The 16,083-nt window shown below is 41.2% G+C and overlaps 1 protein-coding gene across 4 annotated transcripts in view; it reads right to left on the bottom strand.

The window, feature by feature from the left end:
* Window positions 1–16,083, bottom strand: part of MACROD2 (mono-ADP ribosylhydrolase 2) — a 1,871,078-nt gene that overhangs the window by 150,058 nt on the left and 1,704,937 nt on the right. For 3 of the 4 annotated variants that reach the window (XM_046678762.1, XM_046678761.1, XM_046678760.1), the window contains exons 10-11: window positions 9,397–9,441; window positions 1,614–1,697 (exon numbers count right to left, since the gene is read on the bottom strand). In XM_046678762.1, coding sequence (XP_046534718.1) covers window positions 1,614–1,697; window positions 9,397–9,441 — 129 coding nt within the window. The remainder of the gene's footprint in view (window positions 1–1,613; window positions 1,698–9,396; window positions 9,442–16,083) is intronic. The other variant, XM_046678763.1, reaches the window with a different exon arrangement.

Here is a 16,083-nt window from a genome sequence, read left to right on the forward strand (position 1 = left end):
AGGAAGCCCACCTGGGAGCAGGGCAACCAGATGCTCTGGTCTAACCTCATTAGTGGTGAAGCTAATGTTTCTGATTTCAAACTCTTATAGCTTTGCCTTCTCAATTGGTTCTGAACCTCAACAAGGGTGAAGGCAGGGTCATTGTTTATCAATTAGGACCCCAACACTCACAACAGATGCTGTGCAGTCATGGAGGTGAGCTGCTCAAGGTTTCCCTTCAAGAGAGAACCTGCTGCTCGGAGTGAAGTTAGCTGACAGCATGCAGCAGCCCTTGGGATCCAATGCAGCATTATGTTCACATTGGAGCCACTTTCTCCAAAGCTGCTTGCAGCCAGTGAGCGAGCAAGGGGAGGGGATCTGGAGCAGCCATTCTTGCCCAATGCAGGCCTCCTCTAATGGCCAGTCCTCGCTCTGGGCCGCCCCAGACTTTCTCGGACAAAGACTGCAGCACTGCAGACAGGCTCTTCCTAGCTAATCTTCCTTCCTTCTCTCCTTTCACCGCTCCTGCTCCTTCCCTTGCTCTTCCCCCCTTTCTCCTTCACAAGCTTCTCCCCTATAAACTTCCTGCACTTCTACTTCATCTTGGCATCTTCTTTCAGAACGACCGAAGCTGACTGCATCAGTATTATATACTCTCCATTTCACAGTGGATGAAGCAGGGCTCCAAAAAAGAAAGTAGAAGGCATAAGTATGTTTCCCTTTTAGAAGTTTGTGCATACTCTTAGATTAGAGGCTTGCTTAAAAAATACCTAATCTACATTTGGAAAGAAAAATTTGAATATCTTTTAAGCGGTACTAGTGTTGGAAGGAAAGAGAGACAGTGGTCATTTCTTCATAAAACGGAGCCCAATTGGACCTGCCCATTCAACGCATAAATGCAAAGATCCATTGACTTCTAGAACATGGAAGAGAACACTAAAGACAGGAAACATTTCCAGCACCCATGGCTGAGGTTTGATTCTGACTCAGAATGTGTTCATGAGAAAAACAAATTATACCAATAAGCCAATAGCTACGGCACTGCTCATCACGCATGGATCTTGACCTTCACTCTACGCAATTTTAGAACACCTAACTTGTAACCACTACCCACAACTTTACATTTTGCAGAAATGGAAAATACATCACACTGAGAAAATGATTTTTTAAATTTGTTTTTAACTTAACAAATTAAATCTGAATCTTATTTTTCGTCCTCTCTTGCAGAAGATAGTAAACATATTAGAAAAGGATAAAGAAAGGTTCTGTGATTTTTTTTTTTTTTGAGGAAGATTAGCCCTGACCTAACTAACATCTGCTGCCAATCCTCCTCTTTTTGCTGAGGAAGACTGGCCCTGAGCTACCATCCATGCCCATCTTCCTCTACTTTATATGTGGGACGCCTACCACAGCATGGCTTGCCAAGGGGTGCCATGTCCGCACCCAAGATCCGAACCAGCGAACCCAGGGCCGCTGAAGTGGAACATGCGAACTTAACCGCTGTGCCACTGGACCGGCCCCGGTTCTCTGATTTTTGAAATACCAGAACATGAGCGTATAAACATAATTTAAAAATTAAGTAGAAGTTTCTTTGCATGGCATGCTTTTTTAAAGGAAGAAGGAACAGGACTTACCCTCGCTAGAGTCTTTTGAGCATTCTGGCTTCTTTGCTTTGCTCTTCTTGTGGGGTGGAGAGAAGCCTTTTGGCTCTAACCCCTCTGGAAGCACAAAGATTTAATACAGTCTTATTTAAATATTTACCAGCAGGTTTCAAAATTATGCTGAAGTTTAACAATGTTTTCTTCTTAGAAAACCCACACATACTGTGAAGGTTCATGGCCAAGCTAAATTTTGGCAAGGACCTGTGGGTCTCCAGTGAACGTAGACTTAAATTTGCTTAAGCTTAAACATTTTTTTGTTGCCATCATTAATGATTCACACACATAGGAAATCTTACGTACTTTTTTAAATTAAAAAATTCTCCATAAGGCAGCCTCAATTATTATTTTTTTTCTCCAGGAGAGTTTGATTTAAAACATCATGGATTAATTGGTGTCATTGTGCAATTTCATCCTCAAAACAGGGCTAGATGAGCTACAGTGTCATCTCGTTTTTGGGGGTTGGATGGGGCTTGAAACTATCCTCCTTCTACTAAACAGACTTCTTTAGAAATTCAGATTCTAAACAACTTCTATAAGCCCCCAATTAAGCTACTGTGCTTCCCATTTTTCTCGATGTCCTTCTCCCTAGGTCTATCCAAGGGGGCTAATAAATTAAATTCTGAAGACTGTTTTAGGAAACATATCCATAAATTCATCCCATTCTGATACAGGAACTTTGCATTAATTTTTTTTTAAAGATTGGCACCTGAGTTAATATCGGTTGCCAATCTTCTTTTTTCTTTTCTTTCTCCCCAAAGCCCCACAGTGCACAGTTGTATATTTCAGTTGTGGGTCCTTCTAGTTGTGGCATGTGGGACGCCACCTCAGTGTGGCCAGATGAGTGGTTCTAGGTCTGCGTCCAGGATCAGAACTGGGGAAACCCTGGGCCACCGAAGCAGAATGCGCCAACTTAACCACCCAGCCACGAGGCCAGCCCCAGTTAGGCATTAATTTATATCTCTAGTCCTGGTCTGTCTCCTGAGCTCAAGGCTTTTGTCTTCAACTGCCTACATGGTGTCTTGTTTTGTGTTAGGACTGGATGTCTTCTGTTTGCCCCTCCAGATCCAGTTTCCACATTTCACCCCAAACTCCCCACTTCTGTGCTCTGGGAGGCTGGTCTCTACGGATTGCATAATGAACTCCCTAGCTTTCTGACTTCCTAGTGGGATTCAGCCATTGGGAGGCCCAGGATATTTATTTCTTACGAGCAGTCTTCATGGGCTGGTTGTATCTCTCAGTCTAAGATGAGTGCTCCTATCAGACAGCCTTTTCCCGATGGCCCTCTCTGTTTCCTGGGTCCTGTAACTGCCACAACCCTGTTGTCCCTTCAGGGCTGGGATTTAACTATGCCCTACTCTTCCCAGCTCTAATAATTTCCCTTTACTCAACTCCCATCAGGCATTTCAAATTTAGGTAAATAATCCTATCAGGTATTTCAAACAACACAGCCAGAACAATACTCTTGATATCTGCAGACCTGTTCTCCCCATAGTATTCCACATCTCAAGGAATAGTCTTCCTATCTACCCATGAATTTAAACCAAAAACTGAGATATTATCCCCAATATTTCTCTTCTTTTACTTTTCCAGCAAAGCAATCATAAGTCCTGTTATGTCTTATCAGCTCTGCTCCAAAATACATCACATATTTTCATCCGCTGTGCTCATCCTTTGTAATCATCATCCTAGTCCAACCCAGCAGCATCTCTTACCTGGGTTACTACAATAACCTTCTAAATTCTAACTTCTAGCTTTCTAATCTTCCTACAATCTATCCTCCATGCAGCAGCTAGAGCTCTTTTAAAACGTAAATCAGATTATGTTACTTGCCTGTTTAAAAACCATTGCTGTTAGAATAATATCCAAATCCAATTCCATGGCCCAGGACAACATGTCACTTGGGCTTCACCTACTGCTCTAGCCTCATCTCACATTTGCTGTTTGGCTTCAGATTGATTGGCTCCCTTTGTGTTCTTCAATCATTGCTAGGCTTGCTCCTGCCTCAGGACATTTGCACCTGCTCTTCCTCTTCCCCCCAACACACATATTCATATGTCTATCTACCTCCTTCTCACTCCTTGCATTAAATCTCAGATCAATTCAACTCCCAGGAAAGGTCTTCCCCAATCACCTAACCTGAAGGGTCCCTGGAGGGAAGTCTCTTTCAAATGCATCACTTGTATCTGCAATTATCCTATACTCTTGTTATTTATTTATTGTGTATCTCCCTCCTCCACTCCACCCCCTGAGAATGTAATTTCCATGAGAAAAGGGCATTTGCCTTTCCCAATCTCTCTTGTGTCTCTGGTGCCTAGAAGTGCCTTGAGAATTTCATTTCAAATTCTATTTTACTTTCCCTTCACCCAGGCCTTTCTTTCAGGCCAAGATATAAAGGGGCCCATGCTTAATTCTCACTCTCTGAGCAGCTGTTGCCTTATGCCAGGATTCTAAAATTACACTACAGAACTATGGCGTCTCATTTTTCTTTCCTCGTTTATTAAAAAAGGAACAGAACAAGAAAGTGCATTTGATAGATGTCCTATTAAAAACTTTGGCATTATGGACTACAAAGGTCTTTGAATATGAGCTTGGTTTTTTGTAGTTGCAAGTCAGTCACATCTAAGGTTATTAACACAGCCAGTGGGAAAACTTTTGCCAATGACTACATTAGCCGCTGCCCCAAACTCGTCACCAGGTGTGAGATGGATGTTGACTCTTCAGAGTGGGTTCAGCAAAAACAGAACGAGATGCTTGGGACAGCTCACTGAGCACCGATGCTGGGCTCAAAGGGATTGGTAAATGAGCAAAGCCACATTTGCAGTCTCACTGGGAGAAGACTCTAATCCTTCCATGCCCCTGAAATGCATTGTCTGCAACTCGGATCAGGAGGGAGTTTCCAATGCTGGGCATTCAACTCCAGACTGGCATTTCCTGAAAGTGAGTTTTTGAGAATCAAGTTGAGAAATAAGTTCTTAATTCTTGGTTTCCCACCTGAATAGGAATTCTTGGGGAATGGGTGAGATTCAAAAAACATATATTTGCCCACATTTTGAGATATTTAAGCACCCAAAAAGTACTAGTACCGGGGCCGCCTGGTGGCGCAGCGGTTAAGTGCACACGTTCCTCTTCAGCAGCCCCGGGGTTCACTGGTTCTGATCTCAGGTGTGGACATGGCACTGCTTGTCAAGCCATGCTGTGGCAGGCGTCCCACATATAAAGTAGAGGAAGGTGGGCATGGATGTCAGCTCAGGGCCAGTCTTCCTCAGCAAAAAGAGGAGGATTAAAAAGAGGAGGATGTCAGCTCAGGGCTAATCTTCCTCAAAAAAAAAAAAGTACTAGTACTTCATTTTTTAGTAAGTTGTAGGCACTCCTTGGCTAGTCAGTGGGCATAGATACATGGTAATCAAGCACAGTCTTCTATGATATAAGTATAGCATCATTTCATAACACCCACGGGTAAGGTGTTTTGGGGGCACTCAAATGAAAGTCACTGATACATATGGCCTCGGTGCCCAGGTTTCTACTTGTGATTCAGCAGAAACAACTCCCCTTCTCCACCTGGGAAAGTTATAGGAACGTTCTTCAAAAGCACCCCATGCTTCTCATTGACAGTATATGCTGTTATCTGTGTTGCCTCTGTTTCTGGCATGGGGTGGAAACCTGGAGTTTTGCCATGAACATGGCTTTGCCTCACAAGGAACTCAACTGTGCTCCTGGCTCTGATGTGGCTGGACTGCCATAGGTGGCTGCTGAGTTTCTGTCTCTGCTGGCTCAGGTTGGGGCCCATTTCACTAGTGCGTGGTCTTGGAAATGGAAGGACATGGGGAAACATCTACTAAGCTAGGATTAAAGAAACGGATTAAAGGACTTAAAAGGAATTCTAGGCATTTAAGCTAGTCTCTTTTTACCACCTCCCATGGGGTCAGAGCATCACACTGCGGATGATCTTGTCTGACATTATTTGAAATGCTCTGCCTCTACTACTATTAGAGGCTGGAGACAGGAGCACAAGAGTTAAGAACATGAGCTTTGGGATCAGACAAACATGAATGCAAATTTTGGCTCTGCTATTTAATCCCTTTTAAGTCTCAGATAACAGTCTTGCCTCCTAGGGTTGTTGCATATCTTAAACGAGTTCATGTATGTTGAGTGATTGGCATAAGATACACTCTCAGTGAAAGTCTGGCTCAGCAGAGGTGTGATGGGGTTGCCTTGAGCCAGCTTGCACCAGCTTATTGTAGCCATCTCTCCCCAATTCCCACATTTTTTGACATCATGTTTGGTAGTTTGGACAATACCACGGTCAGTGTATTTACACCAAAGAAATCTTCAAATCCTTCAAATTGGGTTTTCCCCTACCCTAGAGTCAGTTTACCTAGCACTTCACTGTTTTTAGGTATTCGAATTACTATCATTCACTAGCATTTGTTGGCTAATTGATTCACTCAAGTAGCCCTCCACTATTGTCACCTGCAATCTTAAAAATCCCTCCAGCTTTTCTACTTGCATGAGAAGAAGAGGTGATGCAGGGCAGAGGGAAGGAAGCAGTTAATAGTCTTGGGAGGCTGGTTCAGACTTGTCTTAGAGGACAACATGTCTGAGTGTGAGATCTGAACTGAAGCCATCCTGCTCACCAACGTCTGGCAAGGCCAGCTGGCACACCATGGAACCATCAGCACAGAAATCCCCCATGATTTCAGCACTCAGATATTAGGAAATGGAGAGCAGCTCCCCAAGCCCATTCTGCCTGCATGACTTGGCATTCTTGGGCCATTGAGTGTGACTTCAACAGCTGCGTCCAGCTGCTGGAGTCAAAACCCCCAGGAAACCTGGTGGGACTAAAATCAGAAATGATGGTCCAATTAAGGCCCCCAAAACTCAAATGCTGACTCCAACTTTGTGGGCTCTGCATTAGCATTAATAGTGATTTCCTTAAAATCGCTCAGTAGTTTGGCTAGCTAGCTGCATCTCATTAAGAAGTCAGCTCCCTTCGCCTAGAAATATGTACTTATGACACTTAGGCAAATAATCCTTAGCAAGATAAGGTCCTTAAACTTGCTGGCTGAAAGAGCAGTACTCCCCACAGCTGAAGGATATTCCAAGGATACTTTACATGAGCAGGATAAATGAGAACAGCAAACACTAACGTCAAATTCACAGAATTTAATCCAAAGATAGGGTGACCACTTAAAGTCTTTTTTCAACATATGGTTCTTTTAAACAAAAACACATCCTACCTGTGTACAGGAATTGACATTTTAATTGAAATTTTACCTTGAGCTTTATATTTTACAAAAGGCAAGTGGAGTCCTTGTCTTAGGTTGGATTCTCTCCGAAGAGACCCTGAGACAAAGGTTTGAGTGCAAGCACTTAATTTGAGAGATTATCCCAGGAAACAGGAGTGGGGAGTGGGGCAGTGAGACAGGAAAGGGAAGGCAGCCAACATGGGTGTATTAATGAGCAAGTTCCACTGTGGACGCTCAGGGCTCAGTTCTGCTGGGGACCTCTGGGTGACAATATAGAATGCTGCTGTTTAATACCACATATTGCCAACGAGTACTTGAAATGCGGCTAGTCTGAATTGAGATATGAACGTGAAATACACACAAACTTCAAAAATGTAGCATGAAAAAAAGAATGTAAAATATCCGACATATAATTTTCATATTGATTATATGTCGAAATGATAATATTTTGGCTATATTATGGGACCTAAAATATCATTAAGTTAATTTCATTAGTTTTTTTTTTTACTTTTCTGAATGTGGCTACTAGAAAATCCAAAATGATACATGAGGCTCACATTTGAGGCTTGCATTATATTTCTACTGGGCAGTGCAGGAATAGAACACGCCTCAGATGCATCCTGAAGCAGTCCTGATCAACTCTTGTCCATCAGTGGTTGACGCCTGCTCCACAGAAATTGATTCCCTGGTACTCTGAGTTTGCTTTCATGATCAGCGAAAAGCAGTCAGCCGAGAGTCGCAAGAACTTTCCTTAGAAAGCTGTTGGTATTGTAAAACAGCAGTGAGTGCCGAGGGGCCATACTGACAGCTGCGGTTACAGTGCCTCTTCCACCTCCTTCAGTCCTGCTCCTGACTTTTAGATATCCCTCTACTTCTCATGCCCTCTGAGTCCATTGCCCTGTGGAGGCCAAGGGAAGCTTAGGAATCAGACATTTGTGGACTAGAGAAGAGTAGGTAGTGACTATGATCATCGTTCCAATGGACTGCTATGAAGAAAACGAACTAGTAATTATTTCTCCATGAAGATAGTGGGAGGTCAGGAGAGGAAGACAGATTTAGCTTTACAAGGAGAAGGACGATTTTAACCAATCTTGTCTAATGAGATCGTTTGCCTTAGAATTTCATTGGCTCCCTGTTAATGGAGATGCTCAGGTCGAGGTTGTCTGTTATTTGGAGGGAGTTCTGGCATCAAACAGGAGGTTACATAAATCTAGAGCTCCTAGGATATCTATTTTAATTTTGAAACCTGGCGCCATTTCATGGCTAGAGCAGTGCAGTTGACAAAATGGGGACATGGAGCTCTTATACCATAGAATTATGTCCTATACCCTTCCAAAATCTGTTAGAATGAGAGAGAAAAAAGCAATAATTTATTGTGTTTACTATGGTCCAAGAAACATTTTAGGTATGATATCTCATTTAATCTCCCACACAAGACTGTAACGGTAAGAACTATTGCCCCCAGACGCGTAAACTGAGGTGCATAAAGAAAAGACTCTTACCCGAAGTCAATAAGTGGTGGAGCTGGGATTGAATTCAGGCCTGCTGCTTCCTGCATTCATTGTCAAGCACACATTGAGTGGCTACCTTAGTCCAGAGTCTATGCTTTTACCCACTAGATTTTCCTCATGAAACACTGGTCTTTCTTGAGGAGTTGGCATGCATCTTAATTTCTAATAGTGAGAGCAAAAAATCATATGTACAAAGTGTGTTTTCCAAAGACGGTCACAGCAATATTTCAGGTCATATGTGCTCTGCAGAACCTCATCATTCCCCTTCAGGAGACTGGGTCTGTTTTCTCTTCGCCTGAGCCTGGGTAGGCTTGTGACTGGCTGTCCAAAAGAAAAGACTTTGGTTGAAGTGATGCTATGGGACCCCTGAGACTGAGTCTTAAAAAGGGTCCAGCTTCCTCTGGTTCATTCACTTTCTCTAGAGAAACCACTTTGGAACCTGGCTGCCATGTTGTGAGGAAGCCCAGGCCACATAAAGAGGCCATGCATAGGTGTTTCAGAACAGTGCCCCAGGTAAGGTCTCAGCTGACAGCTGATATCAATCACTAACCAGACATGTGAATGAAGGAATCTTCAGGTGGTTCCCGGCCCCGGCTGTTGATTCTTCCTGCTGAGGCCTCAGACTTGTGGAGCAGGATGATCCAGTCACCCCTGCTGACTTCTGTGTGAATTCCTGACCAACAGACTATGTGAGCATAGCAAGCGGGTGTTCTAGCCTCTAAGTTTTGGGGGTGATTTGTTATGCAACCCTATTAACTGCAACATCATGTTCCGTTTTTACCTTAGCTGTCAGGAAGCTCAAAGTCATTTTTAATACTTAAATACAGTAACTGTATTAGCCATAACAGTTGGCACACCTACTTTCTTATTTTATGGCCTTGAGCATACATTTCTATTTTATTAACCTTATTTTGTCTTTCTTTGAGGAAATGTGAGGTGTACATAAACAACAAAACGATCTTTGTCTATCTTATAAGAATAAAATCATTAATTTAATACCTGAATCTTCCTTCATGTCAACATCGTCTTCTTCGTTATCATCATCTATTAGAAAATAGGAAAAGACAAAAACTCATATGAAAGCTAGAAACACCAGAATTCTTCAATTTGACTAATAGAAAATCAAAATAAAGTAAAAAAAAAAACCTCAGTAGAAAAAAGAGTGTTAAATCATGCATTTCTACTGTTTTATATTAGCATGCTAAATTAGGAAGAACGCATACACGTTAGAGCACAATTTAACACCCAGGGTTTACATTTTCTTTAAAAAATTATTATATATTTATAATAAACTATATATGCAACAATTTGTTTTACTTATAAAAAGTAATGCATGGTCACTTCAGTCATTTCAATTCCTAAGAAATAAAAATCACAGACTTTAAACATCACATTATCTGCATTTATTAAAGGTATACACGCCATCCGCAAGTATCTGAGAAACGTGGGCATCACCACTTGGCAGTAGGTCGATGCAATGCCCAAGCCCTGCACTGCACCATGAAAAGTGCTAGACTGCTACCCGTGCAAATCCAAACCTTTAACCATATGTTTTCAAGAGTCCCCATCAGTTGCACCATTCCCACTTCACTCTCCTCATCTCATCTCCCAGTGTAACCCCCTTTAACTGGACAAGCATGTGTACATCCTCTGTCCAATAGATGACATACATGCTTTTTTTAACTTTTGACATGTTGTCATCTCTCTCCTTAAATATTCCTCACATCCAGTCAGTGCCAAATCCTGTCCTGCTTCCATGTTTCCGCCTCTCTCCTCACATTATTGCAGCTCAAATTCAGACTATCAGTGCCATTTATTTTCCCCATTTCGTGGTTTCCTAACTGCCCCTCTCTTCTTCCCATTCCTGACTCCAATTCCTATAATATACACATCTGGAAAATCAATCTTAAAATACTGCTCTGATCTGGCTCACAACTGTTCAATGACCCCTCTCTGCCTGATGAGGAAAGTCTAGACTCTCTGAGGTACCACTCAAGGCCAAGAGTGTCTGGTTCCAACCATTCTTCTCAGTTTCATCAGCCCTGTTCCACCCATGCTACCACCTACACAAGTGACAACACTTGGCTCTTCTCTACTTTCTTAAAGGCTCCTTTAGCTTCCTCTGCCTGCCTCAATCCTGGAAACAACGATCTTCTTCATCTCTATTCACACTCATCCTTCCAGGCCAAGCCAAGGCGACTCAGTATCTGCTTGACTCTATTTGAATGAATAGTGTTTTCTTTGGTGTACCTTATTTTTACTACCTTCTGAGTATGAAGGACCTTTGGGCTTAGATCTGCATACTGGCTTCTCCACTTACCCATTCACTAGGCTTGTGATCCTGAAGAAGTTACCTGAGCTTCCTGAGTTTCAGGTTTATCAGCTATAAAGTGGGATAATAATAATGTCTCCTTCATAGAGTTACCGTAAGGATTAAATGAAATGATGTCACATAAAGCACTAGGACAGCTACTGAAACATCATTAAGTGCTAAATATTAGCTATTATTACCATCAAATCCCACAGTCTTGTTACTTGTTAATGTATCTGTCTTCCATACACTCATCTCTAGATCATAAATTCTGCAAAGATAAAGACCATCTCTTATGTTCCTTTGTATTCTCTCGCACCAAATGTAATTCATTTTATACACTAGAATCAATAAAAAACTTTCTGCTGAATAAATTTCTGTTATTTCCTCTGTATCTCCTACATAACAGGACACCATGCATTTATATGATGGTTTATTAACAATGAGGACGCAGTAAAGATTTGCAACTTCCTCCTGGATGTGTGCTTTATAATTTAGTTATGTCTTATGCAAATTTATTAATATGGACTCTTCTAAGTGTTAATTATTAATGAAGATTAGAGATGTATTAGTCAGTGGAAGTGGAAAATGCATTTAATTGGAGGTTTTAGAAAGGTAATTCTTGATAGCTATAGTTAACATTTAAATAAGTAAATTTTCTTCTAGTCAAATATGTTAGAAATATTAGTGATATTCTATATAATTTATTTCTTTCATTCTTTCTATGAATGCAGTTTTGGGAGGAAGAATATTAATTTCTTAGAAATATAATTTTCTAACCAGATGGTTATCAAAATGTTACCAAGCAAATTCTTCACAGATTCTTCCCTGAACTTGATATATTTAAACAGAATTTTCTTTTCCAGAACCACCTAAAATCTCTATGACAACAAGATTTTCTGGAATCTCAGAGGCAGGCAAAAAAGAGTCTCCACTTTTTTCTAGGGAAAGATAAATGAAGAGTCAAAGATCTTTGTGCTTGTCACCTGTGTATGCATTTGTCCATTTGGCAAACACTCATTGGTAGCCTATTGTGTGCAAGGCTTTGTGTTTGGGGCCATAGAAAACACCAAGATGAATCAGACACTTAAGCAGTTGTCTAGAAACTTATCATTAATGAAGAAACAAAGACACGCAGATAAATTCAAACGTATGGTAAGGGGTAGCCAGAGCCGTTACAAGAGGTGTCAGAGAAGTGACCAAAACTTCCGATCGGGCTACCAGGAAGAGTTCTTGGAAAATGTGACGTTAGAACTGACATTTGAACTTTATAGACTATTGATAGGATCATCCCCAGAATGACCGACATGTGTTGAAGGATCAGACTTGGTGTTATTATTCATTCATTCATTCATTCATTCATTTCACTCATTCATTCATTTATCCATAAGGTGGTTGAGAATATAACCAAGAGCTAGATTTAGACTGCTTGCTTCCAGGCCCAAGTATATATAGCTGTGCAATCTCAGGCAAATTATGTAAAACTAAACTTCAGCTTTCTCATCTGGAAAATAGCGATAATAAAAGTACCAACCTTCTAGAGTTGGTAATACATGTAAAGTGCTTACGTAGAATGAGCATTCAATAAATGCTGGCTATTACTCTTATAATGTCATTATTATTACTACTTTTACTACTTAAACCATCATTTATTGACTAACACCATGTGCCAGAACTATGCAAGGCCCTGAAGATATAGGTTGACAAGCTCCTCCCTCAAAGAACTCACAAAAAGGTGGATGGTATAGAAAAGTCGAACAACAATCAGAAGTACATCATGTGCCACTTAATGATGGGGATACCTCTGAGAAATATACGTAGTTAAGGTCATTTCATTGTGCAAACATCATAGAGTGTACTGAAGGGGAACAAAATGTCTCTCTTTAACATGAGAATTATTTTAGGCTGATTATTTTCAAGAAATAAAACACTCAGAAAGTTTTTCTTATTACTTCCCCCTAACTGCCTAAAAGAATTCAGATTAAAAAACCTGACTCATGGCACGAGCTATTACAGTCGCATAACATGAACTAGATGGTAGGCAGGGAAGAACCTAGAAAAGCCTGTTTGTTGGGCTCCCCTCTGTGTTCTTCCACTTCTGTGTGGCCAAATAAACTCTTGTTTTCCAAACATTTACTCCTTTTCACCTTTCTGTGAATTGCCTTCCTTTCCATTGAAGTCCCTGACTCTCCCCACCCCCAATATCTTCTTTTGCCCTTAGCTAAGGATAATATTTAAGGCAAGGGTTTCAGCTATTTTGGAGAGTTACTCAGTTTTACTGGGTTTCTCCCAGGTATGCATTTTATTAAACTTTTGTTTGTTTTTCTCCTGTTAATCTGTCTTACGTCAATTTAATTCTTAGACCAACCAGAAGAACCTAGCAAGGTAGAGGAAAATTTTCTCCTCCCCTACAATACTTACACAAACCTAGATGGTATAGCCTACTACACACCTAGGCTAATAGTACTTAATTTATGGGGCCACCATCGTACATGCGATCCGTCATTATCTGAAACATCCTTATGCGGTGCATGACTGTAACAGATTCTCAGATGCAGGTAAGCAGAGGGTCTACTGGGAAACAGACATGAGGCAGCTAAGTCAGGGAGAAGGTCTTTCCAGAAGAGGTGAGGCTTAAGCTGAGTCCAAAAGGTGAGGTGGAATTAGCTAGGGGACAAGAAAGGCTGCAGTACATTGCTAGCAGATGTGGGTGCCCTGCCTACATCCCCTTGTTCCTTGAAACTTCAGTACTCAGCAGCCTGACTTCCAGCCCACCAGATCCTGGGTCTCTTTGCCTGAGGGCTTTCTCTGGTTTGCTGGAGCCCACTCAAGAAATATCAGGGAATTAGCAACTCCCTAGAGAGTAGCCTTTCACAAACGACTGATGGAATTTACACGCAAGTACTCCAGCTCCCTCACTTCTCAGGTGGGCTAATTCAGAAGCATGTTCTACATCTTCTCCCAGAGACTCCTCCTCCCCAACTATGAGATTGAGCCCCAGTGGTCAGTAGTAACGAGCTTCTAACTTAACCTCACTGCCTTGCTTCCCTACCCTGTCTTGCTTTCCCACTCCCTTGGTGGTGTTTCCTGGGATCATCTCCCAAATAAATCACTTCCACTTAAATTCTTGTTTCAAGGTCAGCCTCTGGAGGGACTCTAAGACAAAGGTAATCATCCTAAATTAGAGGGAAAAGCAGCTGTGAAAACACATGGATATGAACTGTCGAGATGCTTTTAAGAAAATAAAACTAGCTCTGAATGGCTGAAGGGAGGAGTTATAGGAGGAGCTATGGATAAATTGATCTGTTCTAGCTAGATAATGAAGGATCTTCCATGCTGGATATGATGGTTAATTTTATGTGTCAAGGTGACTGGGCCATGGAGTGCTCAGACCTTTGTAGAACATTCTTTTGTGTCTGTTTGTGAGGAGGTTTCTGAACAAAATTCACCTTTGAATGAGTAGAGTGAATAAAGCAGATTGCTCTCCCTACTGTGAGTGGACCTCATCCAATAAGTTTAAGGTTGATCCTCTCGAAAGTACGGCAGAAGTCCTCCCAGACTACACTTGCATTGGGACTTCAGATTTTTCTTGTCTTTGGACTCAAACCGAAACATTGGCTCTTTCTGGACTCAAGCCAGCAGGCATTTGGACTGAAGCTACACCATGGCTGTCCTGGTTCTTAGGTCTCCAGACTCCTACTGGAACTACACCGTCAGTTCTTCCAGGTCTCCAGCTTGCCAACTGAAGTTCTTGGGACCTGTCAGCCTCCATAATTACGTAAGCCAATTCCTTATAATATATAAACACACACACACTGTTGGTTTTGTTTCTTTGGAGAATCCTGATTAATACATCAGGTTGAAGCATTTAAGCTTTATCCTGAAAATTACAGAGGACTAAACAACTTTAAGCAGAGAATGACACACCATCTTTTGAGAGAGAATATTTTTTCATGAGAGAAATTTACTAAAAATCTGTAAAGTACATGCCTTAATATGTTGGTATTATTTGTACTAAAATCAAGCACAGAGTACTTTTGGTCTGCAAAGTACCTAATGTGCTGTTCCTTATTAATGAAATCCGCTTTAGTTCAACATTATTTTATATAATGTGCTCACTTGAGTCATATTTATGCAGCAAATTTCTAGCAAGAATTTCTTTCTAACACAACCAGGAACCAAAAACAATACATGAAAGAAGATGATAGCCTATGGGGATGGGAGTTACGCCATTCAACATTTGGAAGCAGTTAGGAGACTGATGGAGCGTGGGCACAGAGCCGCTGCCCTTTTTAACAGTTCTTTAAGCATCATACTTCTTTGTTAGAGGACAAAAATGAAATAAAAGGTTCTTAGCCAAAGTGTTACAAATACCATTTCAAAATAGAGAGCAATCCATCAGATGGTATTGTTCTGTGTGTTCAGAGATACCAACTCCAGAAAATCCCCTTTCCTTCCGAGGCAGAGACCACTCAGTGGCTGAGACTCCGTTTCATCTTACGAGGCCTCTTTGATGTCAATTTCTTAATGGATGCTGTTTGTATTCACTGCATCACTCTCTGTCAGATTACTCTGTTAAGTTCTGCACAAAAAGTAGAAATGTGACTAAAGTTCTTATTTTGGTCAAAACAAGTGTGAAAAACAACTAGTTTCCTATGAATAAGCAGTTTTCAGTAACAGCTAGCTTTACACGCTTCAGAAACCCCTTCATAACGAAGCGTCTATCCTACATCAAAGTTTATAATATCTTCTTCACCTTCTTTAATAGGAGACAGAGTTAATATTGAAGACTGCTATCTTAATTATGATACCTGTCTTCAGGGAAGCACCTCATCCTCCAAAACAAATAGTACTACACTTTGAAAAACAAAGTATACCATGGATTTTGCAATAACTTAAGATTTGTTTCACTCCTTTATGTAGAGTTCCCATAATTAAGGCAGTCTTTTGGGGAAGTAAAAGGAATAAAAACAAACAGATTACAAAACCCCACAGAACTTGAAAGTGAGGTTTCTGGACCAGCAGCATTCTTATCACCTAGGAACTTGTTAGAAATGCAAATTCTCAGTTCCACTAAAGATCTATGGAGTCAGAAGCTGGGCAGCAGTGGGCGTGGCGGGTAGCACGCTGTGCTTTAACAAGCCTTCCAGATGATGCTTATGCAAGCTGAAGTTTGAGAACCACTGGTCTAAGGTAGTGATATTCATGTGCTGCAGGAGAATCTTTCAAAAACAGTAGTGCTTTGAATATCCAAGCTGAGCTGACATGATTTCTAACCAAAGCTAATGCTGGTGAAGGGTGTCTGCACCACCTGATTGCTAGGACTGAGGAAAAATTAATCTCTTCTTAAAATATCATATGCTTTCTTCTGTGCT

The sequence above is a fragment of the Equus quagga genome, chromosome 12 (genome assembly GCF_021613505.1).
Source record: "Equus quagga isolate Etosha38 chromosome 12, UCLA_HA_Equagga_1.0, whole genome shotgun sequence".
In the NCBI taxonomy this organism is placed as follows: Eukaryota; Metazoa; Chordata; class Mammalia; order Perissodactyla; family Equidae; genus Equus; species Equus quagga.